Source organism: Anopheles arabiensis, chromosome 3 (genome assembly GCF_016920715.1).
Source record: "Anopheles arabiensis isolate DONGOLA chromosome 3, AaraD3, whole genome shotgun sequence".
Lineage (NCBI taxonomy): Eukaryota > Metazoa > Arthropoda > Insecta > Diptera > Culicidae > Anopheles > Anopheles arabiensis.
In genome coordinates, this window is record NC_053518.1 from 88915219 (window position 1) to 88941619 (window position 26401).

General features: G+C 44.5%; 1 protein-coding gene across 1 annotated transcript in view; it reads right to left on the reverse strand.

The window, feature by feature from the left end:
- Window positions 1–1958: 1958 nt before the first annotated feature.
- The window catches only part of LOC120902935 (neuroligin-4, X-linked-like), a 143594-nt gene continuing 119151 nt past the window's right edge, over window positions 1959–26401 (reverse strand). The window contains exons 12-16 of the mRNA XM_040312032.1: window positions 21326–21472; window positions 15565–15817; window positions 15225–15433; window positions 14803–15128; window positions 1959–4653 (exon numbers count right to left, since the gene is read on the reverse strand). Coding sequence (XP_040167966.1) covers window positions 4090–4653; window positions 14803–15128; window positions 15225–15433; window positions 15565–15817; window positions 21326–21472 — 1499 coding nt within the window. The 3' untranslated portion in view covers window positions 1959–4089. The remainder of the gene's footprint in view (window positions 4654–14802; window positions 15129–15224; window positions 15434–15564; window positions 15818–21325; window positions 21473–26401) is intronic.

Below are 26401 nucleotides of genomic sequence, written 5' to 3' on the forward strand. Positions count from 1 at the left end.
TGGAGTGTGAATTAAAAATATTCTAAATTAATTCAACGTTTCAAGGAAGTCAACAAAATCCAAATTTGTATTTTGATCACAAGTGTTGAGCTGGCTTATTGTTTGTCTGAAATTGATTAATATCATTAAAAATATCCGTCAAAAAGATTCTTTCATACCTCAAAATCATAAAACAGTATTAAAATATATTGCAAAATTAACGTACTAGAATGAAATCAAGCTTAACTAGCGCATTGTATTGATCCACTTTTACAATCGATCAGGAAACCGTTACAAGAACAATCAACTTGCGACTGGTCGTGTCATTCTTCGTCCCCGATTTATGTGAACATCAACTTCGGCTCGTAAAAAAAGCAAACCACCATCCTGCTCCGGAAGTGACTAACCTCCACCAATGTCAACAGTTTCTTTGTGTTCCTGATGGTTGTGATTTCGCCGACATACAAATAGTGGCTCGAATGCAGCAGCACCCGTTTGTCGATGGCTGCGTACCGTCGCTCGTACCGTAACCGAAGTGAGCGTAAGCGGCCGGCGTTTTTGAGCGAATTCGATTAATTTTCCAAAATGAAATTGATGCTCCTGAAATGGTAAATATTTACACACGCTGTCGTTTCCGAACGCCCTCGACCCATTCCGTTGTTACCGGGCCGTACTACCGTGCCTTCGGCGGGTTGCGTTATTTGAGACAAACCTTGAGACAGTTTCGCTGAGCCCCAAGCCCCAGTGTGCTTAACCGAAGTGCGCGCGCGTTAGTCAAACAGAAGTTCTTATCTGCTTCTCACCTGGCAAATGGTAAATATGCTCCGATATGATACGCCTGCCAGCCGTGCCCCGATACAAGCCGCTGCAGCCGCTGTAGAGGAGAGGCAGGGGAGCGGGTTTCGGCAGAAGTTCGCCACACTTCTTCGGTGGCGAAAGTTTCTGCACCGTGCGAGAAAACGACGTATTGCTTGTCTTGTTATCTTAATTAGATCCATAAAACCGAAAGCCAACTCGACTCTGCGAGCGTGTGTTTGACTTTTGCTTGCCTCCGTGTTGGCTTCCGTGCTTGGTTGGATACGAGATTTTACGACACTCGACTCGACTGTGCTCGTGATTTATTCCACGGCGTGCCTGCAAAGCTCAGTGCGTGTCGCAGGATGCTGTGTATGTGTGTTTGCGTGGAATAGCATCAATTATTGAAATAATCATCAGAAATGTTATCAACTTGCAGATGGAATTGTATGAAACGAGCTACTGTGCTGAATTTGTCGGGATTTCAACTTTAGTTGTATTTAATTTTAGTTGATTTGAACAAATTAAGCACACAGTGAGGTCTGATGATCGCCGGTGAAGCGGGCTTGGCACACTTAATACACCTATGGGACCGTATGTGCGACTAAGTGCTGAGAGATATAGTGTTAGTGATTCAGAAGAATTATTTGTTTTTGAAAATAAAAAATATCATTCAGGAAAACGATATTACCAACGAGCACATTGAAACATTTATTAAGATTCTCAGATAAGCTACTCAAACAATCTTTTTCTTTCAAATGGTTACACGCCATAAACCAGTGTTCAACCATTGTTCACGATCACCCAGTGAACTATACACATCACGTTCATCTGTCGATGGCAAAGCGTCGTATCAGTCGTTCCGTCGTAGTCATACGGCAAACAGCACCCAACATTTGCCCTAAAACCCTGAAAGCTGAAAAGCCAAACATAACCAATATCTTACCCAAAGCATCGTCTAAAATGTGTAGCGAATTTATCTCCATTTGATCCATGGTTCGGTTCCAACGCTCTCCGGGTGTGTGTCATCAGCATCATCGAAGCACAGCACAGCACACACACACACACACACACACACACACACACACACACACACACACACACACACACACACACACACAAAATAAAGCAAACCAAACAGTCTCCCAACCTACGGAACAGAAGTAAAAGACTAGCCGAGTGCGTTTATGTATTTGTGTCTTTTTGCTGCGTTGAAACATTTATTATTATCATCTCCACCGCTCTTCGCTGGGCTCTTCGCCAACCCAAAACTGTCACTGTCAACGATCGATCGTTTTGATAAAGCCCCACGCGAGTAACAGGGCGTCGTCGTACCACCAGCGCACTTACAGCGAACGCCCGTGCTCTGTATTTCTTTTTCTGTGTATGATGAGAGGATTTGTGTACGTGTGTGTGTGTGTGTGTGTGTGTGTGTGTGTATTTATGAGCGTGTATTAGTATGAGTGTTTGTGTGTAAACATGGATGACGACTCCTTCACGGCCAGTCGAAACGTTCCCCGGGAGCTGATCGTAGCTCTTTATCGCATCTTTATAAAACGTTTGCCTAACATTGTAATGTTTCTTGATTTTGTTCTTTTTTGCTTCCTGTGTCATTTGTTCCTCTTCAGCGTTGTGATGAACAATAAAGCTGACCCCTTTGTTGTTGTTTTTTTAGATATTATTGATCGCAAATGGTACTTCTCTTGCAGGTGAATGTGTTTGTTTTATGTACAAACGTACGTCGCTCGTGAGACGCTTTCTTGCAAATAATTCCTTAATTCCTCGCACGGTGCGATCGTTTCAAATCGTGTTAAATAGTATAGTTTGCTTTGCAAATAATGTTTAAATCGATTGCACCTAGTTACCATAACTATTACTCAATCCCTCGATCGTTTACACTAACGATTTCACTAATGATTTTTGCTAAATAGACTCTAAAACTAAAAAAAGCTGTTCACTTTAACCGTCCCCTGCATCTGCTGACGCGGTTGAACAGTCTTTGCTTTTTTCTTCTTACGTACCGGGTTGGAGAGGCTAGAGGGAGTCTAACATGGGAAAAAGGAATTGCAAGGGATGCGGACAGGGGATGGAAGGATTGAAATAACGCATCAATTCGCTGCATTTTCCTGCAAGCTCTGTACACACTCGAACGAAAACGGATAATTTCCTTTCACTTCACTACATTGTATCTACAACACTTCTACTTTCCTTTCCAGTTGGCAATTTCCCAAGCCAGCCGTTAGATCTTTGATAGATTTAAAATTTCAATTACAACCGCTTTCCACGCGCTCGACTCTTGCGCGTGGCTCAATTCCTTAAAATGTCCCATCCCAACTCCGTGGCGGGTAACTTCTGGGAACCCTTTTTTCTGTTCAGGAATAGCTTTAAACACGAGCTTCACGTTCACACGGTCTTAAAATTCACCATCAGCGTCTTCCCTATCCTTCATATCTTCCACATACCCCAAGGGGGATCTTTTTTGACCGGAAGCTCACCTGTACCGGTCCGAGTGGCGGGTCCGAGCAAGCAAAAAAGGGACAGAAAAGGGATCGCCTAGATGTATCCCTCCCTTGCTCCCACCATTCTCTTCCCGGGCGGTATCGTGTCTTGTATTTACAGTTGAGATTTTCTTCCAGCCCGTGCTTCTCGTCGTACGTTTGGCTATTTGGGCCCGTTGACCTTCGGGGCACCAGCAATCGATCGAACGGGGCAAACATTGGGTGTAGCAGGGGGAAAAAGGGATCAGCAAGACAGCACTGCAGAATAAAGGTGGCTTGCTTTTTCTGCGAGCACTAATCTTGCCAGCTCTTTTTCTGGCGGGGAGCGAAAAGTCGAAAAGCTCAGCCCAACAGCAGTAGGGAGGTAAAAAAGAACACAGGCTCTACTTGTTGCACTTCGAGCAAAATCGCTTTCAAGAATCGGTCAAGGGTTCCATTTCTCTCCCAGCTCTCGCGCTCTGTTTTCTTGCCAACAGCAAAGATGAAGATGGAAAGATTTATTGATTGGAAAATGGTGAAATGGCTGAAAATGTTTCCAATCGATTGAATTAATGTTCTTTTTTCGGTGCTCGACGATCACCCCCAAGTCTAAGTGAGAAATGAAGGAAGAATTATTGCATCGCCAATCAACTGCATAAAGAAAAAGCACGAAAAAAACTAATGCAAGCACCCCACTTATCTTATTTACCCTTTTCGATCGATCGGTCTGCCGCTGAAGGCTGGCAGGCATCTCGTTCCCGCATTACTGTAGCGCGCGTTACGCTCATTTATGTCTTCACACAGCTTCCTGGTCGTCGTCAGCTGTGCTGTACCGATGCTATACGGTAACCTCCTGGATCTGGACGCGTTTCTTGAGCGTGGCCGTACTGCCCGGAGCCGCAGGGCCGCCACCAGCCGGGCCACTGCCAGTGGTAACCGATCCACTTCCGCTCGCATGATGGTGCGCATGGTGATGATGATGGTGGTGCTGATGCTGGTGCTGACCCAGCACAGTTGGTGGGCTGCTTCCGGTGGCTGCCGCCGCCACCACCGTGGCTGAGCTTACCAGATCCACCGTGATGACGCTGCTGTTTGGTTGCGGTGGCAGGGTGGCGTTCGCCATTTCGCAGCTCTGTTGCTGATAGTGATGGGGCTGATGGTTGTTGTTGTTGTTGGTGGTGGTGCTGTTGCTATTTACAAGGATGGAAGTGAGCGGAACGACGGAGGTGGACGTGGTGCCGGAGGACGAGGAGGCGCTGCTACTGCTGCAGGTCGTCGAACGGATCGGTGGAAGGGGCGCTTTGCTTGCCCGGGGAAGCGTCTGATGGTGGCTGACGGTGGCAGCCGCCGGCGTTATTGTCACTGCCGTGTGGCCGACGTTGGTGCTGTGCGGTGCGATTACCTGTGCGGGCGAAAGGGCGGATAGACAGTTTGGAATAAGCATTATATTCAAAGAGGGTAAAACCGAAGAAATTTGGATTATTTAGGCATTGAAACGAACTTTAAATGTCAGTTGAAGTTTACCATGTTAGAATACAGATATTTTTTAATTGAACTGTCAACCACCTATCCAAACATTCATCCTGGAAACCGTGCAAACTGAAAGTTGGCTTAAATGAAAAACGTTATCATCCTGGTGCTATGCAGTTGCAGTTGTTACAGTTCGATCGTTTTTAGAACAACACTGCGCTTTTTTATGTACTGTGAAGTCTGTCAAAGTTACGAAATATGGAATTAGTAATATCATTTTTATCAAGCAGTTTGTTAGCAATAAATTCACTCCTTATCCCTCCTTCTCTTATACACTGATTTTGAGCGCTACAAAAAAAGCATAAAAACATATCAGGCATAATTGATCGTCAAAATGTATTCCACTCCTGTTCACACAAACACTTCCTCCCGATTCCGTAATGTAATCCGTACAATCTGGCGCAGATTTGCTGGCGTGAGTTTTCATTAAACACTACCCCTCGTGTTTTCCCCGTTCATCACCCGGGAGCTTTTTTGTTAATTTTTCCCACTGCACTGCTCACCACTTTAGTGGCGTATCACTTTCGGGCCCATCGCTTAAACGAATTAATTGAGCATTAAAGCAGAGCAGGAGGAGCGAGAGGAGGGGAAGGGCAACTTATCCCATATTGGTGTGCCCTGCCTTCCCCTTGCCGCTGCCGGCCATACATTATTCATGGACTGTGTTGTGCTGTGCGCACATATAATTAACTGCTGAATAATCAACGGGAATTCATCATCCTGCCGCCTCACCCAGGGTGGCATGAGGTCAGAGTCACCTTTCAAAGGGCGGAACGCAAGGATGAGCCCGAAAGCGATGCCTCATCAACTTCAACAACCGTGCCAGCAGGCTCAAGTGGGCTGTGCGAGCTTATCGTGGAGTAGGATTTTATTTTTGTAAACAATTTCTAAACCCGGTCACATGGGGATTGGAGTGCTTTGTGCGCGTTACTCATAACAGATGTTGTTTCTTCCTTCGGGGGGAAGATGGTATGGTGTCTTGGGAGCTTTTTTAACCACCCCCTTTGGCGCATTGTGCTGCGTTGTGAGTGTTGTGAATATTTTAATGAGTAAAATCACATCCAACCGGTTGCAGTGGAGGTTAAAGGTGACGAGACACTGGAAGTGTCTGTTCTTTGGCCGATGATGAGCGTATCCATCATACCGGCTAACCGCACCGTGTGGGAGTAAATCAATCAATCAAATGCAAACATCGTGGTCCCGAGGTCTGATGGCGGATGTACATATAAGGTACAACGCACACAACTTAACTGTCAGCAGTATGTATGTAAATCTGTACGCTTGGAGGTGAAAGGGACACAGGCGTTCTGCATTTCCTATCCTCCCCAGTTCTTATGCTATGCTAATGCTCCTGTTTTGCTCACTCCTTCTCGGTATTCTCCTCCCAACCAACAGCTATGGCTATAATGGGCACGAAGATAAATCGATACGCATGATGGGGCAGTTTCTCGGGCCGTGATGAGATTATCGTGGATGAAATATTGCCCACACCAACGCACGCACGCAAACGATGAGCTGACAGTGAGCGTTCGTCACCATGTCTACACAGCCCGGGATGGGTTGCTACTACAACCGACAGTCACGTAATCATCCAAAAAGGCAACGTTGCGTTCAACACGGTCGACAGTTTACCGTCAAACGGTAAGAAAGCGACAGTTGTCCAGCAAACTGCCCAGAGGGTATCTGCTGGAATTGTTTCACATTCCGGACGGTACCGTGATTCCGTCGGGTGTGAAGCAGGCTCTCGTATGGCGTTCTTTTGCTGCCACTGCCATTTGCGCTGAATCTTATTGGAAAGCATCGAGGGGACAGTTATTGTATGCGACTGGGTGGAAGAAGTGTGCGGACTGTTAGCAACAAATAAGAATAAAAAAACACACCATTTTAGCCTGGCGAATTCAATTCTCGTACTACTGTATCTGTACCTCGTGAACAAATCAAAGCTCAATCAAGGTTTTAACTTCAAGCGAAATTTGTACCTTTTACCAGGAACATGATAAAGATACAATGTATTGGAAGGAAAGTATTTCGCTTTATTTGCATCGTTTAGAAGAGCCACTTCTACAGGGAAAATGATTTTTTCTCCCCAAAGCATTGTATCTGCTATTTAAAGTCCTTTCTTAAAGGGAGGTTTTTTAAGGCAGCTTTTCTGAGAAAATATTAAACGCTTTGTTCCAAGAACGTTCAGAGCCAATGTTCATTCATAAAATTTAAATTTCGACAATTTTGAGAGCAACGATGATTAACCAATTCTCTGAAACATTAATTTCATTCCGTTCCTTTGCCATCACTTAAGCACTGAAAACTTTAACGGGCTGAAAAAGCTTTCAGTATCTTTGTGATGTTCAAGAGGTTTCAGCGGTTGCGTTAAATTGCAAACGAAATTATTTATTTTGTTTTTTTTTTAGATTTTAAAACATGTTCCAAAATATGATTGCTCCTTACGAAAAAAAGAAGGAAATTCTTTATATTACAGAGTTTTATAGGAGTTCTCATAGTTGTGGGTCACTTGATTGGCTCCTTCTTAGGTGAAATGAACTTAATGTAATGGTAGCTGGACTCTATAGTATCCTTGTTAGACAAATCCAATAGGAATTTCCAAAGCACCTGTCCGAAAAGGGTGTCATAGAGTCCAATTTGCAACATACGAAGGTCACTTCCTATAACATAGAGTCAAGGAAATGTCCCACAACTATGACAACCCCTGGAAAACCCTGTAAATATCAAATAGCAAGCACAATATCTGTAGCTTGATGTGTTTATTTTAATACAAAAAACCTTTGATAAATACTTAAAATACATAACTTTTCATCTGCAATTCTTCTTAGTTTTATAATTCTATATCAAATCGATGTAGTTTATGAACAGACTTATGCTTGTAGTGCCTTTTTTCATATTTATTATTTGCAGTTCTGGTCTGAAGAGATTTTCGAATAAGCCAAGCTTTATATTGCGCTAGTAAACTATCTCTTTACAAAATTTTCTAATAGGCTTACATAATTTTCTTTTTTTTAAGTGTGTCCTATTGTTTCAGTATTTCCGCAAAACGAGTTATTTAGATGACTAACTGATATATAATAATGTTTGTATTATTGATACTGTGTATTGATTTTCTCGTTTTTTAGTGAGTAATTTTGAGCTGAGTTGATTGGAATGAATATTTTGCCCTATTTTGTTCCATTTCACTGTTGAACATGTGTTTTTTGCAATTATTTAAAAATGTTCGTGAAGGGTCACATTTTTCCATTCTACCTGTTGTTTAGCTCGAACATCTATTTCCAGTTTTCTAGAACTGCCCTATTCACGCATGTGTGAAACGCGCTGGATGAGCATCCAAACCACCCACGGCAAACGGGTCGGCACGTGTAGCACGTGTTTCCCGTATGCACGATTGATGCGTTCTCCATGTGTGTAGTAGTTTGGAGCTTTTGATTTAGAAACGAAAATAGATGGAATAGAAAAAGGAAACAAAACTTTGTTCCGTTCTAAATCGCTTCAACATGTTTTCCCACTCTCTCCTGCGTGTTTCAGACACACACAGTAGCATTCTCAGAACACGCACACGAAACTGCTAAAACATGCAGGCGAAAATCGTGCGTCTCCCCCAAGGGGCTTGACAGCCGAATTTCTAGCTCTAGCCTCGTGTTCATACATAAAAATACGGGTCGGGTCGGGTTTGGTATGCATTTCGTCCCTCTCCCAGCAGGACACCTCTTCACCTTTTACCGCCTCACCGGTATGAGCGGAAGGCAATTTCGTGGCAAACGCAATCGACAGCATTCTTTTTTTTATATTTTTTGCTTGTCTTATATTCCACGTTGCTCGAGCTGCAAATTGAGCACGGTTTGTATTTCGATTCCCCGTTTATTTCTCACTCTTTTCCATCGAATTTGCAGCCGTGTTCCCTGACACCCTGCGATGCTATGAGCCTATCATTTTCTGAAACAATTTTATCTTCTGTATCGTTTGTTTTTTTCCTTCTTCGTCCTCTTTTTCGTGTCTCGCCTGGAACGTTTTCCCACGGGGAGTATAAAACGGGCAGCAGAACGGATGAAGGAAGGGACACAAAAAATGCAAAAAGCACACACAGAAGCGTGAGAGATCAGAGACATTTTGCGTTCATTTGTGCCTCATGCCGTACACCTCATTTCTTCCCGCTTCCCGGGAAGGGTAAATATCAATTACCATTTTTTATCTTTTTTGCAGCGTTTCGTGTGCCCCCTTTGCCCGGGTGTGCGCACGCTGCGTGTCGTTCCGCCCTCTCGTTATCTGCTGGCAGTGGGGATGGCGGGACAGTACGACGCATCGTGCTTCAGATCGGTGTGATACGATTTCTGTGCTACTTACTTTCCTCTTTGGGGTTCTGGTTTTCCCAATTTTTTTAGCACAATTTTCTTCCCTTCCTATCTTTTGCCGTCCTTGATTGCGGCCTACCGAAGAAGGCCTGCCTTGGCATGCAAAAGTACGAGCCCGGAGCCTGGAATGTGCCTTTGGCGACAGAATTTATTGTGCTGCTGGGCAGACCTGAAGGTCTATACCCCACTCACGGGCAAACGGTTGCGTTAGTGGCCTCCTCCCGATTTTTGCGATCTATTTTTATGCCCCACCAATGGCATCTTTTAAAGGACTTCAATTGGAGTTGTTCGGGAGAGAAATTTGAATAAAATTATCCTCCCGTTTGGAGATGATCTGAATCCCGGAAGGAGGGAGCCAGGAGAAAAACAGAGAATGCTGTAACAAGCCCAGCTAGCTCTTTCGGGGGAGTTTTGCTTATTTTTGATCAGTTATGCCCTTGGGATAGGCTCAATTCATTTCCCTAGTACGCCGTAAAAGCTTTCCAAGGCGATGAAAGCTAGAACGGAACGTAAAACAGATGGGCTGGAGTATGCAGAAAGTACGCTACCCTTTAAACAGCTTCGATTTTCTTTATGCAAAAAGGAAGCTGGCAACATGAAGCAAGCCTTTTCCTTGCTGCCGATCCCACACCCAGACATCAATCAGTCATGTGTCAGCTGAATCGGAGAAACATGGAGGGAAACCATGTGAGGGAGGGGCCTCGGGTACGAGGGGAAACTTGTTTGCAGACGCAAGCATAAATCTACGCTGCCCGGTTTCCCTCCGTCACGGTCTGCAGCACAGATAACACAGATGGAAGATAAATAAAATACAAATCCACCGCCCGGGCACAGGCGGCCGCTTGGCAGCTTGGCAGGACAGTCGAAAGATAATTCAATGTTTTCAATCGGTCACCGAGATGCGCAAAAACCTGCAACCGGAACGGGAAACGGCCGTGGTACAGAGATGGATGTGGAGCTAAAAATAGACCTCCAGCTTGTTCGTAGGGTCTTTGTGGGGGGGAGGGGGGTGGTGGATGAATGGAGGAGCACAAATCAGGCGCCTTGAAGTGGGACGGGCAAGCAGCAAGCAGCAAGGCAGATCAGTTTCTCGGCGCTCGGACGCATTTGATTGATGTGCGGACGGATGGGTGAACAATTAGGGGGTGGATGGAATTTAAATTTGTTTGCCAAATCGAAGAAAGATCTGTTTGCTGAGGCAGCCGTTCTGGCGTTGTTTGTGGATAGTTTTTAAGAGCACATTTTGTCTGGCCGTTTGTTTGGTTGGTTAGCTCAATGGGCGAAGTTGTGGTGGATGCTTCGTTCGATATCAACATCTAATAATGATTCGAAGAAACATTCTAATCAGTAGGAGACTTTATGTACACTTTTTTTCAAAATCAAAATTGATGGAAAAGCAATGCTAAAATTAAAAACATTAAATTATTTATCCTATTTGTTTTACCTAAAAGATTCTGAATGGAATCTAATGAGAAATTATGTATCAACTTTCCAACGATAAATGATTTAGCTAATTCGGTCAACGCTTCCATTCTGTTAAAGCGTCCAAGTTTATTGAATTTCAGCATAAAAGCTGCAAATCTTGCTTCATAAAGCTTCATAAATGTTTGATTTTCTTTGTTGTTTTCCAAAGCATTGCAAAATGTGTTAAACAATTTAAAAATCTTTTATCCAATGTTTACTTGCAAATAAGTGAGCAGTATAGCGAACATTTTGCTACAAAATTTTACCAGAAGATTTGAAGACATTTAAGTCGTTTATTGCTGAAAATAAAGTAGATATTATTGTAAGTACTAAACACAAAAATATTCAATGAAATATACTCCGGTTGAATGACGCACATTGAAGTGACAAATTATTGAGATTATTGACAATGCTGTGAATTATAAGACTAATCTACAGAGCCAGTATAAGGTTGGAAGAAGTATACAAAAAGACCGAATTTCAAAGTACACTAAAGAAAAAATAGTTAAAAAAGAATCTTGTTGAAAGGACTTGTTGGCTAATTTAGACAGAAAAATCTAAAATGCAACATGTTGCTAAATAAATAAATCTACTGTTTACACCTGTTTCACTTAACTAAGCCTACAGTAAGCTAACGTATAGAAAACAAATCTATTTCAACACAATATTCTGGGCTTTCAGCTTATTTTTAACAACATCCTACCATTATATTGTACCACAAAGAAGCAAATGCCTGGTAGGTAAATAATGTGCCTTTAGCATGCAATGCGTGCTTCATATTACACAGTTGATTTTCGGCAAACAGAGTTTTTTTTTCTACAAGGCTCTAGCTTTGATTATGAGTATCGATTCTTTTTCGACTGCTTTTTATGCTCCCAGCACGCACCGAAGATACACGCACGCCTACAATCGGTATGGAAAAGATGAAGCGAGGCGAATTATTAAAATAATACCAAATACACACTCCTAGTCACGCTAAGTGTGTGTGTGTGTATAGCCGCGAGAGAAAGAGACAGAACAAGGTCGCTCTGAGCTTAATGAAAATGTCAGAGAATGATTTAATCAGCAGCGACGCATACACAGCCCAACCCACTGCAGTGCGTGAGCGTTTTCGAGAAGAAAGCAACCCCAAGATTAGAAACTTCCGGAATCACTCACCCTGTCAAATGGAACGCTCCCCGGAATGGAATGGTTCGATTGCGCCGGACGGCAACGAGACGGCAAAGTTCACAAGGTCGAGCATAAATTGAATGCAGAGCTTTTTTCGGGATGAAAGAAATTGATTCGTGCCCGGGGAGGAAACAGGCAGAGGGAAAATCAAGTGGAAGCAAAGTAAGAAACACTCCCAGTAGCAAACTGAAGTGAAGTGAACGAGACGAGTTTGCACCGGAGAGGGGAGGGGGTAAGACGGGTGCTGTGAAAGTTTAGGGACAGCTGTACCTTTCCGAGTGTCATTCCCAGGGACCACAGTACCGAGCGCACATTTGTGGTGAAGGCGGGCGAAAACGGGCAAGGCGAAAATAAAACCGACCACCATCGGCCGGATGCTGCCACCAGCCGAGCCCCGGCCGAGCCCGCGTGCGGAAGGAAACACTCCCGCCATCCCGCCCCAGACCGGCCGGTTGCTCCCCTTCTCTTTTTGTGGTATTAATGGAGTCCATTAACGACATTCAGCTTCCATTATTCGTCAGCAAATTGAGATGAATGAACGATGGCGTCGTCCGGCTTTTCTTTTTCTGCCCGACCGGACCGCCGATCGTACCGCAGGGCGATTCGAAAGATTGAAGAGGGGGGCAAAACGAGGAAACCGAAAAGAAAAGCGCAAAGCTGCTGCCAAAGGATCGGGTGCTGATGAAATGAACGTGGTTTTGTGACGTTTATTGGCATTTCCTTCGGTCGAATTAATGTTGACCTAAACAATCATAGAACGGGGCACCAGGCGCAGGGGGGGCCGGAGTACAAAGGGTAAAAAACAGATTTGCAATCAAACGACCGTCTTCTTTGCCGTACTCTCGGTGATTGCAACCGAACGGAGGGTATGTTAAAGGATTATCGCATTCATTTGGTGGGGGCCATTGGAGTGGAACCGAGACCGAGAAAACGGGTTTTGTCCAGAGCAATTTAGAAGCACAGATGAAAAGCTTTTTCCCCCAACTCAGCCAGTGCTTGTTTGCCTTTGAATGTTTGGAAAATTTGGAAACCAGTGCTACTAATGAACTGATGAGTGATGGAGTACAACACTATTGAGTTGCTCTGGGGGTTTGTTAAGCAAATAAAGCAAAGGAATGATTCTCGGCACAGGGAAGTTAATTGTAACCAAGCCAATGAAGACAGTTTTAATTTTTAGGAATGAACAATATCTTTTTGCAAGGAAAACCATAACCACAGCTTTTTTTATTTTTGCATAAAAGGAAACTGATTGATTGATGATAGTAGTAGTAGTGTATATGGATCTTTGGAGTAGTAGCTATGGAACTGATTTATCATTTAAGAAATGGGAAAATGTGACTGTTGGTGCCTAAATACGCTTTGTATTGATTTTTTAATCAAAGGAAAATTTCAGCTTTTCACGATATTGCTTTCGAATTGGAAATTTCAATCAACAATATATTCTAGTTGGCTTTTCTAAACATTAATGAATGAATTAGATTTCAAAGATGAAATGAAATTTCCGATCAGAATAGTTGTAGGATTTTTACTTCGGTTTGTGTTTCATATGTGGTATGGTACGATGCCTTCTACCAATATTATTGTATGCAGTGTCTCAAAATATTTATTTATAATATTGGAAATTGCACTAACTGCAACAACATCAACATAATGTTTTAAAACTTCTGTACATATCATATGTTTTCAACGGAACGCTGAACGGAATTACACAAAGTCTTTTGCGTGCTATTATCGTGCGAATTATTCCGACTGCACTTGCTCATGTTACGCTCAATAAACCTTAATTATTGCACAATCGAAATGAAAACGAAACTCCTTCTCAACGCACAACCGCTACCGTTCTCCACTTTCACGTACATTCATTTGTACAACAATTTAACTTAAAACTTCTGTTCTATAATTTCCATTTAGCTGTAGCCCGTATGCACAGCCACACCGTCACAGAAACTTTATCCTCTGTGCATGATCAAAATTCATGACCATTTTCAAACACCAACCGGAGGGGTGAGAAATGGTCGAGGTAAAGGAAACAACAACAACAACAGCAACCACCGCTTAAATGAAACCATTTTGTGCGCACTGGAAACGTAAAGGGTAACACCGTCAGCAACACTTCTCCAACTGCTGCACCGGTGGGGCAACGCAATCAACCCAGCAACGGTACGCTTTTCGCCTAAGCAATCCCTCTATTTTTATCCACTCGCGTAACACGCACGTGCACTTTTTTTGTGGTACGCAAGCTCTGCTAACATACAAACAGAATGGGGAGGTTTTTTTTGCACCACTGCCAATGTTTGTTTTTTGGGTTGCTTTTTTGGTGTTTTTTTTTGCTCACTCTCCAGCAAGCACTTTCACACATGCTTCACATACAACGAGCTGTTTGAGCTAGCTTTTAACGAAACATGTGGTCACAGTTAAGCTCGGTGAAACCGATTTGATTTATTCAGCAGCAACGCCGGCTGACTGTCAACGGGCGAACCTGTAACCGTGCCGATCAATTTTTAAATCAAACAAAAACTTCCCCTTGCTAGGAATGGTAGGAGAAAAGCGATGGGAAAATCCCTATTCGTTGTGTTTGGGAGGCGTTTTCTTTTTTCGTTTTTTCTTATGGCTTCTATTTGACAGCGTGCGCAATTGGTGCTTGGTTGCTTGTTTTTGCTTCTCGTCAATTCGTCAGACACCGCAAGACAAACAGTGCGACCAATGTGAACGACAGTTTGAGCACCGATTGGTACGTCGGAGTGGAGCGCACAGCTTGTGCATTTTTTATGCTTCTTGTAGCCTGTGCGCCGTGTTGCACGATAACCGGTGAAGGCTAAACATTGAGCATTTTGGGAATAAATCAATCATTTCTTGCTTATATTTACACATTGCTCTGCCATTGCAAGCAACGCCTCGGCGGTATTTTATCTTTTTTTTAATGCTCCAACTCCCTAAGATATCGATGGTCATAAGTCACTGAGGTCACGGAAAGATGACAGTAGGGCGACCTTATCGAAGTATTGGAAAAAAAGCGGAATGTTTCCACTCACCTGTTGTGTCGAATACGGCTGCTGCTGCTGCCGGCTGCTGGTGGACGAGTCGTAGAAACTCCCCGTCCCGGAGCGGCCGAGTGTGCTGGCCCCCGTCCGAAGATGGGTGGACGTGGGCGGTGATCCCAGCTTGGTCTCTTTCGTCCCACTCGAGCCGCCCGCCAGATGCTGATGCAAATGGTGATGGTGCTGGTGCTGATGGTGGATGCCCGTGGATGCCCCATTGTTGCCGGTTCGCTTCGGCAGTGTCGCGTAACTGGGCGGTGGCTCGATCGTACGCTTCGCCTTGACCGGGGACGGACTCGGTATGCTGGTGAGCGGAATTTCTGTCGATCAAGCGCAAAAGTACAAGATTAATCAGTACGCGACCGGCATGAAGCCCGGGCATGAGGGAAGATTTATTGGCCAGACACACCACTTACCCGACTCGTCCGGCGTTCCGTTGCTGCCCGAGAGGGAGGCGGATGTGCCGCTGGTAACGCCACTGCCGCCGACCGTTCCGCTCGACTGGGACGTTTGCGATTTCCGTTTCGTGCGGTCGCGCTGGTAGTAGATACCGGCAAAGATCAACATGTTGAGCAGCAGCAACAGACAGCCGACGCCCACCGTCACACCCAGCGCTGCCGTATAGCTACGAAATGAGAGTGAGAGAGAGAGAGAGAGAGAGAGAAAAAGCGTGAGATAAAAGGGGATAAAATACGTAGGAAATTACGTAGTTTCGCTTCGCACAGTCGGCGCGAGAATCAATCATTCCGCCCGTACCTGTAGTAATGCCGGTTGGCGAGCTTCTCCAGCAGCTCCTCCTCCTCCTCCTCGCTGAGCACGTTCGTGAGGGTGTCGCCGGGACCGCCGCCACCGCCGCCCCCGACGCCATTTTCCTGCAGCACCTCGCCCATCGTCGGGTCCGGTGTGCACTCGGTGCCGAACGATTCCTGGCGCGATTCCTGCGCATCGTTGATGACACCGTTCTGGTAGAGCGATCGCGGCCGGCTGAACGATTCCGCACGTACCGAACCTGGGTAGAAAGGGGAGGGAAACGGGTTGGTTGGGTTGGACTTTAGTTAATGCTGTTACCGGTCTGGTGTGTAATCAGATTTATTTATATTGGAAATGGGTGCCCGTGCGGCAACGGTTTGCAATAATTATTTTCCGATGAAATTAAGAGCACGGAGAATTGTGTCACGAGGGCACTGTGCTGTATGTTACAGTGTTTGTTTACTGCTGCAGTTAACTTTGCGAAAAACAAACAATAAATAGCAATAAATAGATGAAAAGTGTTCAGTAAATGGGGATTTAAGAAAGAAAGCTGAAATTCCTGACCATAAGTGAAACAATATTCAACATTCGTGATGTATTTTCTATACTCAGTTGACAGTTGCGTTCCACCATATTGGATTTTGACAGTTGTAACTGTAGTTGTAGTTGTTCAAGATAGATAGCAGAATATAACATATCCCTAAACTGTAATTTAATGAGAGATCTTAGGGAATTAAGGTAATAATATATTATTCGAAGCTGAGAGGTGTTCAATCAATATTTCTTTTCCAAAACCATTCCTTCATTTTGCTAATGTTTCGATTCAAGATAAACTCTTGATGAGTGATTGTCGAGAACGCAAGTTTGGCCTGTTCCTACACATTAGTAAAGCGTTTAATTATTGAAGCGATAGCCTTAACTAGAAACGTTATCGATTAGATATTTCATCCATAAATTATATTATTTCCTTGTTGATATCACTCGGTATGGTGTAGCGGTTAAATGTATTTATGGTAAAGACCAATTACTTATTACCTAGGTCTATAATCATTTCAAGTCTGAACCTCAACGGCCAAATGCTTTCAATACTTTGCAGTTAATTCTGCCACGAAAATATCATCTTTCTCTTGATCTAGTGCTAAAGAGGACCTTCTTGGTGTTTGTGTTATGTGTCGAAAGTAGCGGTGGGAGCTCGGAATCGGACCTACCCGATTCCGATTCCGCCTCCGGAATCGATTCCGATTCCGACTCCGTCCGGAGCCGATTCCGGAGCCGATTCCGATTCCGGAGCCGATTCCGGAGCCAATTCCGGAGCCGATTCCGGAGCCAATTCTGGAGCCGATTCCGGAGCCGATTCCGGAGCCAATTCCGGAGCCGATTCCGGAGCTGACTCCGATTCCGGAGCCGATTCCGATTCCGGAGCCGTATCCGATTCCGGAGCCGATTCCGATTCCGGAGCCGATTCTGATTCCGGAACCGATTCTATTTCGGAGCCGACTCTGATTCCGGAACAGATTTCTATTTCGGAGCCGATTCCGGAGCCGTTTCCGGAGCAGTTTCCGGAGCCGATTCCGGAGCCGATTCCGATTCCGATTCCGGAGCCGATTCCGAATCCGGAGCCAATTCCGGAGCCGATTCCGGAGCCAATTCTGGAGCCGATTCCGGTGCCAATTCCGGAGCCGATTCCGGAGCTGACTCCGATTCCGGAGCCGATTCCGATTCCGGAGCTGACTCCGATTCCGGAGCCAATTCCGATTCCGGAGCCGATTCCGATTCCGGAGCCGATTCCGATTCCGGAGCCGATTCCGATTCCGGAGCCAATTCCGATTCCGGAGCCGATTCCGGAGCCGATTCCGAAAACTGATTCCGGACCTACTAAGTGGAATCGATTCTACAAAATTTCGGAGCTAGTCGGAATCGATTCCGACCAAAACTTCATTTTTCCCATCACTAGTCGAAAGACATCCATATTAAAAATGCCAAAATGTTTTTAAAAAAGTTGAAGTCCATTAATTTGGTAGACACTGCAGGACAATGCATTAATAACCATTAATTTTGCAGAATTTCGTTTTTGAAGGTAGTAGCTTAAGGTTAGCATTGGTTTGTAAGAGTAATTTTATTTATAAATTATTGGATTTATGCGTTATAATTTCATTTATGCTTCTGAAATTATCAAATATTCGACAATAATCGTATCTTTTCCCATGTGTTTAGACGTCTTATTTAAGCAACTTCTGCTTAGTAATATACCTAGGAATAAACTTTCTTTACTTTTTCAATCAACAACACGGTTTCTTGTAATTTCTATCTTGTCCACCTGCTGTAAACGGTTCCTGCATCATCTTACCAACTGCACCAACGCTGCTCAGTGGCTTCATGGCTCAGGCATGCACGATCCCGTACCCGGAATGGAGTAATTACGCCAAAAAGTTATTTCATTCCAACGTAAAAGAACGCCTTTGTAGTCTAATTTCGCGACTAAGCGAGCGGGCCGCACTTCCTGCGAAACTGTGAAACTGGCTAACGTTAACGAAACGGTTCTGCTGCACAATTGCTCCACATTTTCAAACCCCAAAAGGCGGCGGCATGGCTAAAAAGAAGCCAGCTACAGCCGAGCGGAGCTCTTTCTGAAGCTGATTTTCTACGGTCCGTCTGATGTTAATGCTGTGAAAAAGGTTATTTTCGTCCGTTTGGTCCACGTCGAAGCGGTAAGCGTCTTGTCAGTCATGTTCAGCACATTGTTGGTGTTGTTGCTGCTGTACGGTGCACTTTACAAGGAAGAGGTTTTAGTTAACCCGAGACGAGTACGGGAGTGTGCAATGAAACTGACGCCAAAGAAAAAGTAAAAAGAACGCCGTTTCCGCCTCGCTGCAAAACAACAAACTGTACCGGAAACGAGTCGTTGAACGAGTCGTTCTCGCTTGCGTTGGATGCGCTGGCCGAAACGGGGTGCAAAAGAGATGATGGAACCCGTTTACCCTGGAACCGTTTCAGGCGAAGCAGCCAAACGCGGGGTAAAAAATGGCCCCCTTTTCTGCCGTCGTAAGCGGGCACTCGTGCGAAACAACCCCCTGGCGGTAGAGAAAGGGAGAAGGGGCGTGCCAAATGCCATTTCCAATGCCTTTAGGCTCTTGGGGACCGAGTTAATGTTTCCGTCGTTGTTGCACGGGACCGGGCCGCGTTGCCGTAAAGCAGCCAAAAGTATGGCTGGCGATGGGCGGGACGGATCGACATGGATGAGTTAGCGATGTTCAAGCGGCGTTACTAGTTCCGTGGGTTTAGCATGCTCCGGAAGCAATTAGGTTTCTTGATTTGGAAATATTCTTCCCGCTTTTCCATTGGCCCTTTGAGCCAATTCGCTTTGCTTGTTAAAGGCAGAAACTTAAAGGGGTCGCAAGAAGATGCGTGTGCAAGTTTTCGTCCGCTATCAAAACTATCGACCGCTTTAAAGCAAACCAGCTTCACCAGCACTCCAGCAACATTGCTTAAACCGGGCAATCAAACAACAATTTCGATAAACCCTTGGCATTATAAGAGAGGGGATCGGATTTTACGTGCGTCAACTTTCACCAGCTGCGATTCAGGCCGCTCACGCCACTAGGCTCAATCTCAGGAGGACAACGACATGGCCCGGCTCATATTAAGCTTTGCTCGAATCGTGGCTAAATACCCAACAAACCGCAAACCGACACTTTACCTAATCGGCAAACTTTCCGCTCACTCAATATCTCAAGGGTTGCTCCTTGCGGCTGGCTGGTGTTTGCGAGCGAGCGAGCGAGCGGTTACTATTTGCTGGAATGTGTCCATTGGCAACATACACTCACGCACATCCCGCACAGTGTCACTTCGAGCACTAAGCAGTGACGTGCAGCAGCGGTCGCTAAATGGACAAACTTTCGATTGAACTACACGGGAGACGTCAGGGACGAGATTGTTGCCGCTCACGTCATGTGACAAGTTGGGTCGAGAAACGGACGGGGAAACTGAACGGTATCCCGGATATTAAGCATCACCGCCCAGGACACAGGCAGGCAGGCTACACACTCACATGAGATACACTCGAAGCTTTGTGTATGTGTGTGTGTGTAACGGTTGAAAGTTTTACTTCCACCGTCTGTGCGGGCGTACATCGTTGTGCAACGGTTAACGAGTAACTTCCGCTTGCGGTTGTTTGTTGCGGCTCTCGGTCTGTGCCGTGGACAGGTCGTTGACGGGTGAAGAATGGGCGCAAACAAACTCGCACAAAATAAAATTGTTGAAAACAAAATATAAATTGCTTTAGTTTCTTGTCCGGCTAAAGTGAACCACTGGGAAAGAGGTAACTGTACCACTTTTTTCGTTTACATGTTCATTCATCTAGCGCTGTGGTTGGTATACATTGTGTGTACGCTCTTTTGTGGCAGGTACAGGGTTTCCCAAGGTTTTTTTTGGTTGCTTCCCGAAAATGTTTAATTGCTTCCCATATTGTTTGGTGTGTTCCTACGATTATTTGTGCGTTTTTCACAATTTCTTAGTTTAATTGTATTGATGTCCAATGAGACGATACCAATAAATCGTAGGAACGAACCAAAAATCTATGGGATCCAATGAGACGAGCTCAAAAATCATACTATAGATTTGACCCATATTTCAAATTCCTCATCCACAAAGGATTTTGGAGATTTTTTTTTAAGATTTATTCTGGCTTTCATGTTTTAATTAAATTAAGGTAAAAACCGCCTTAGTTCTTCAAATTATTTAATTTAATCCTTTTTTATTTTTTTGAGTTAGGCTTGTGCTGTAATTTCTCTATTTTTTATAATGAGATATTGACTAAATCCTTCCTCGGATATCTGCCGACTGAAACACGCAATACTTTTACATTCATTAACGATTTCTTTGATCTAGTTTGATTGTTTGACCTAAAACAATGTTTTCAAAATTTAAAATATGATGTAAAAAGAGTTATATGTGAAATATGCTTTGATATAAAGTATTAAACTAATATAATATGTTATAAAACAAGAATGATGCATCAGAAGATGCACGATTTCCAAAGTAAAAGGTAGTAGATGTAAAAACTTCGCTTTCAATTCCCACCACCATTACATTTTGTCAGCTAATCCAGTAAAAAAAAAATACAAAAAGTTGTGTAAACTCTGGGCGAGATAGCAAAACTTTATGAAAATTAAACAAAAGGATCTAAGAGAACACAAGCCGACAAAACGAAAGGTGATAAAGCACGTCGTAGATGCTTAAAATCGACCACGATGTCCCACAAATGGCTTCATCAGACCATGGCTTCCATTGGGACAAAGCGTTCCGATCGCATGTTTTCCCGTGGAACTGCAAGATTGAAACAAAAGTTTTACCTCGCCCCTTCCGTTTTGCTTCAACCAGAATAGTGGAAAATGGAGCAAAATGTTCCACTCGATCGCAGTAGATACACGTTCACATGCTGTGGTTGTGGTTTTTCTTAGAGAACGAGACCATTCCCAACTCAACCGAACAGCAGGATGCTGACCGCGCTAGTGATACATTGTGTGTACATCGCGTGGGTAGTGATGGTCGTTATTGTTGGCTTAAGTTTGTTCGTCCTGAACAACTAAAAAAAGAACTTCTCGCCTCGCTCACTCGTCACTCGTTCGACACGAGGCAAAAGCAGCAGCAACTGTGGGTGGTTGTTGCTACGAGATTTGAAGGATTTGGAACACTGATACAAGAAAGACCGGCTTGGTGTAAGTTCCCCCGAGCAACCGAAACGCCTGCACTCACTCTTGAAACTTACCGGCATAGTAGTGGGGTTCCCGTTCGCGGAAGTGATGGTGTCGCATGGAAACTTCCGGATCGCCCGGACGATGAAGTTGCGGAATCAGGTTCAACCAGAGTGCCATCTTGTGCCCCCGATAGTGGCTACGCATTTTTGGCTTCGTCGCTGAAATGAGATTTGACGTTGAAAAGAGATGTTCAATGAAATGATGGGAGCAAAGGTATGTTGTTTTCGCAATCGCAAAATCGCAGGGCTGTTAAAGTGCTGTTAAAGTTTCGCTCAGGAGTGAGCGTGGTTTAAATTAAGCCAAAGAAAACCCCGAAACACGGACAAGCGTGTGTGAATCGTGTATCGCTAAATTAATTTCATAACGTCAAGCTTTTAATTATCCGTTGAGTCTGCATTCATTGTTCCCCACAAGCTGAACATACGCCGTAGAAGAGAGGGAGCAGCAGCAGACAACAAAAAAGAACAATCGGTTTTAATTCCCATCACGTGCGATGACCTTTATTGTGCCAGTCCTTTTGCAAGCAATAATCACATTGGTGAGGTGTATAATTTTCCCACACGCCAACGCGGTCTGGCCGAGCTGTTTTTTTTTTGTTTTTGTTCGAAGTGCTCTTTTGTTTTAATTCCACATATTTAACAACAAACACTTTTTCCTGAGTGACGAAAGCCCCGAGGGCGAAGCGCGTTGAAAACAATTCTCCTGCGTTTGAGCCAAAATTATGAACCACCATTGATAAGGGAGCATTTTTCATTTTGCTGTCCCGAGTTTTAAAGCTTTCCTTGTTTCAATTTAACCCACCCGGCATTTTCCGGCATGAGTACGGGAAAGCGATGAAACGGGATAGCACGAGGCAGGAGTGTCAAAATTTATGAAAATGCATTTTTCATCCCTCACCAGCAGGATATGATTTATGTCAATGATCCGGCCCCCGTCAGTGTCAGGCGGGCACTCTGGGGAACAATGTCAAAACTTGTGTTCGAATCAAAGGACACGAATTCTGATTCTCCTCCTCTCAAACATGGCAGTTTATTCGGTAAGCTCGCCCAGGACGGAAGTGAAGATCTATCAGGCTCCTCTGTCACGTGCGCATCTTTGGTGCGATTTTGCCAAATAGATCCGTTTGTTTTCGGACGGTGTAGGATCTGGAAAGAAATTCTATCCGGTTCGACTAATGCGTTCTTGGGAATGGTGTGAGCGACTGCTGGATGTAGAGCCGTTAGTGTGGGCTGTCAGTTTTCGACGTCTGATTTTTGGCTGTTTTTCAGTTCCTCGGAAGAATGGTACAAAGGAACCGTTCGCTTCTTGCACGTACGCTAGACGGAAGCGAGTGTGTTTGATGAAGCTTCTAGCTAGAAATGAATCTATTCTGGGTCTATAGCATAACAGGAGGAAACTCATTTGATCGTGTTATTGAGCGGAGTCTCAGCTCATTGTGACAGAGCTTGGTTTCAAGATGGTTGATGTGATTTTAATAAATATGGTTAGCATTAGGATGATTGAGTTGTGCGCAATACTGTTTAGTCTGATCGTTTTGCCACAACGTTTTGTATATTTTTAAATTAACATAATAAGTTTGGCTTTAAACTGTGTGCTGGATTTTAAATAGTTCGATTCATAAGTTATTTCATGGAATCTACATTTAAATGCAAACGGAAACCTCTGCTATTTTGCCCATATTATGCAACACAAAACATGCATAAGACTTTACAAACAAACTTCCATAACCCGTTTAATAATTAGTTTGCTTCCGTCACTATGCAATTCCAACAAGTACTGGGCGTCTCCATCGTATCGAGTAATTATTAGTCGGCATCGCGAAAGAAATGTTTAAAAAATAACCAAAGTCGTTGAAAATTGCTCAAACTTGGCATCGCAAACGCGATGAGTTCTTATGTTAATTTTACTGACTGGTCCTAGACTGTCTTTAAACAAACGTTCATTTACGATACAAATTAACAGCCGCCTAACACTCTGATCGCTGTGTGGTTCGCTTTGGAATCACAGCTTTGTTCACTCTCCTTCTCTGTGATTGGTCTCTCAGCAACTTTCAGCAGAGCAGATTGCAGCGGGAAGAAAGAGAGATCGTAGATTGCACAAGCGGCGTCGTACATGAGGATCGAAAAGAGAGTGAACGATCGTAAGCCAATGAAACGCTCTCATCGCTCTCTTATCTTGTACTGTGTTCTCTGCAGAAAGCTAATGCAAAGTGCCAGCGCCCAGAGTGTTAATTAAACTGTTTAATTATTTCCCTATTTTTGCCTATATGCGATATAGAGAAGTCGTTAACTGTTTTGACGATCGTTCATGTTAACAGGAATGAACAACAAATGCACTTGGTTAATGCCGGTACCAGCTATTGATAAAAAGAGCTCCAAATAGACCGTGCCCCCATACCTAGGACTGACTATCCTAATTACTGACTATCCACTGAAAGCCAAAGCTCACTTCGTTAGAGTGGGGTACAAAGCAGGCATTGACTGACAACGGTTGTTGGGCCAAAGAAGAAGTAGATGATTTTTAACCCACAAAAGTAAAGACGTATCGTATAACCCATCCAAACACGTTTGAGAATCTGTCTGTAAAACAAAGAGCTATTAAAAATTAGGATAAATAATACGGGAAAACTTGTGTGTTGTAAAACCACTTCATAAAACGAAGTAGAATCAAATTTGATTTCACTGTGAATAGTTTTAGGAATCCAATTGTAAGTTATGAACATTCAAAACTCTAACGATTCCTATCACTCAACTAATCATAGACATCTGTCCTAACAGTGCCACTAGGAAGAAATAGCTTAAAAAAGTTGAAACGTGCGCTTACTAATGCACATTAATTTATCTTCGTCACAATACATCCACGCTATTTGTATTCCGAGCATACAGGCACACTCACACAAAGGGAAGACCCGGATGGAAAGAAAAACATACCCGATATAAGTTCTATTGAAAGCAGCCTAACAGCGAATGACATCTTGCGAAAACCGATTCAAAACTATTTCGACTTCCACCCACACCCGCCTGGGTGTCTCTACGCTGACAAAATACAACGTAAACAGGAACGAAATTGTCGATCCGCGCGCTCTCGCACAAACATGCCACACAACCTATAGCCGGTAAAAGGAAGACGGACTTATCCTTCTCCAATAGCGCCGCTAATACGAATATTGGCAGCGCCACACACCGTACGGCGAAATGAAACTTTCAATTTGAAACACGGTGTCTGCTGCGACGTGAGCACGGATCTTCTCACGTGTGTGTGTGTGTGTATTCGGTGCTCCTTCCGAAAGGCAAAGCCGTCCGGGGTTTGCTTTTTATCCAGCGGGCGTCTTATTGCGTGCACAGCACAGCCAGTAGCAGCAGCCGGTGGAACGAGCAGAGATGGAACGGATCGAGGACGAACGTGTGCACGATTGGGGCGCGTCCGCTGCATTGGAGATGAGAGTAGCAAAAGGATAATCCGCTCGTGTTTCGCAAAGAAGGTAAACGCGCTGCAAAAAGTGCTCGGAAATTGGATGGAAACTATCCTTTAGTAGTGCAGCAAATAAGCACTAAGCACTGTACGCTTGCACTGCGTCTCTGTGGGAGAAGATGGTGGATTGAAGGCTGCTGGTAGATCGCTCTAGCGACACACAGACACAGAAACACACACACAAAACAGGGGTATTAAGTTTGCTCCACGCTAGGCTGAAAGATGAGCTCCAGCTGAAGCGTCTCGATCTCGATCGGCAGATGTGCCTCTCGGTGAGTATTGAATTGCACGCATTCGCATTTGCTACTAATAATGGATGGAGTGCTCTAAACGAGTAATCAATCCAAAGGTTCCCGATTGAATTTTGGAACCCCGGCAAAAGGAGCCGGCAAGTTGTGGTCTAATTTGCCCCGGCACGAAGGGTTGTAGGAATAATGAGAGGCAAAGAATTGGATGCCTTTAACCTGCTCGCCCGAAGCAATGATGGTGCTGTTGTGGTTCACGAAGCAACCGTAAAGGAAGAAGTTGCTCCGCTTCGTTCGTTGGCTTTCAAGCTACGCTTTTATCAGCAGCACAGGGGCGCAGCGGGGCCATGATTCTAATTAACAACAATCGTGTTCGCTTTTCGCTTCCAATGTTCAATTCGTGGGTAAGATCTTGCGCTTCAATGGTGCCGGGTACGAGTCAGTGAGCATTCGTGTCAAACCGACCGCTTTATGTTTAAATCACTCTACGCTTTGTCGCTTGCCGTTGCGCTGAGCGTTCGCCATTTCGGTGTCGGCTTCACAAGCAATCACTGCACCAGATCTCTACAGCCGTGGGTTTCGCTCAACCATCAACGAAGACGTCAAATTGGCCCCTTTACGGGGTTCCGTGAATGGTTCATATTTGCTATGGCTAATGAAAAGCTAAAACTTAGTCATGCCTGCGGAACACTTCCGTTTCTCACCCCCGGTCTGGTCCGGAGTTTCGCTTGCCGGAGCCAATCTTTACGCCATTGCAGCCTTGCCGCCATGCCAACGCCAAAATAATTCACCGCTCAGTTCCGGGCGGCTTGCAACCCAAAGAAGATGCTGGCGGAAAGTTTAAAGACGCACGAAAAGAACAACAAAACAACGAGACACTGATCGAGATACTCCAAGTGCCATTTCTCTTTCCGGTGACAGTAATTCGTCACTTTTCCTCATTGACCTTCGCCATCATTTTCGGTGCCGGCTGGTTTTATCCCGCCGGGCCGGGGTTGCTAGTGGGCAGCTTGACATGGTACGATGAAAGCGTTTTGATCTTTTCCAGCATGATTCGAGCTTTCACTTAACGGTCGCTACGGCTCACTCATCCAACACTGGCAACCGTCTTTCGCACTGACGAGAACGCGCCGTTGCCTCTTACCACTACCACTGTCTCTCTTTCTACTCCTCTCTGTCACTCATTCTCTCTCTCTCTTCTCAGCAAGCCGAGATGTTTATTTTTCATTAGATTCTTTTCGGCTAATGAATGATGCAAACAAAAATATGCTTCATTTCATTCCCGGGTGCCGGTTTCAATTTTCCACCAACAGTCTAGGGCACAACCCGAGAGGACAATGCGGCCCCTTGGCATTAGTATGCGACCATTGT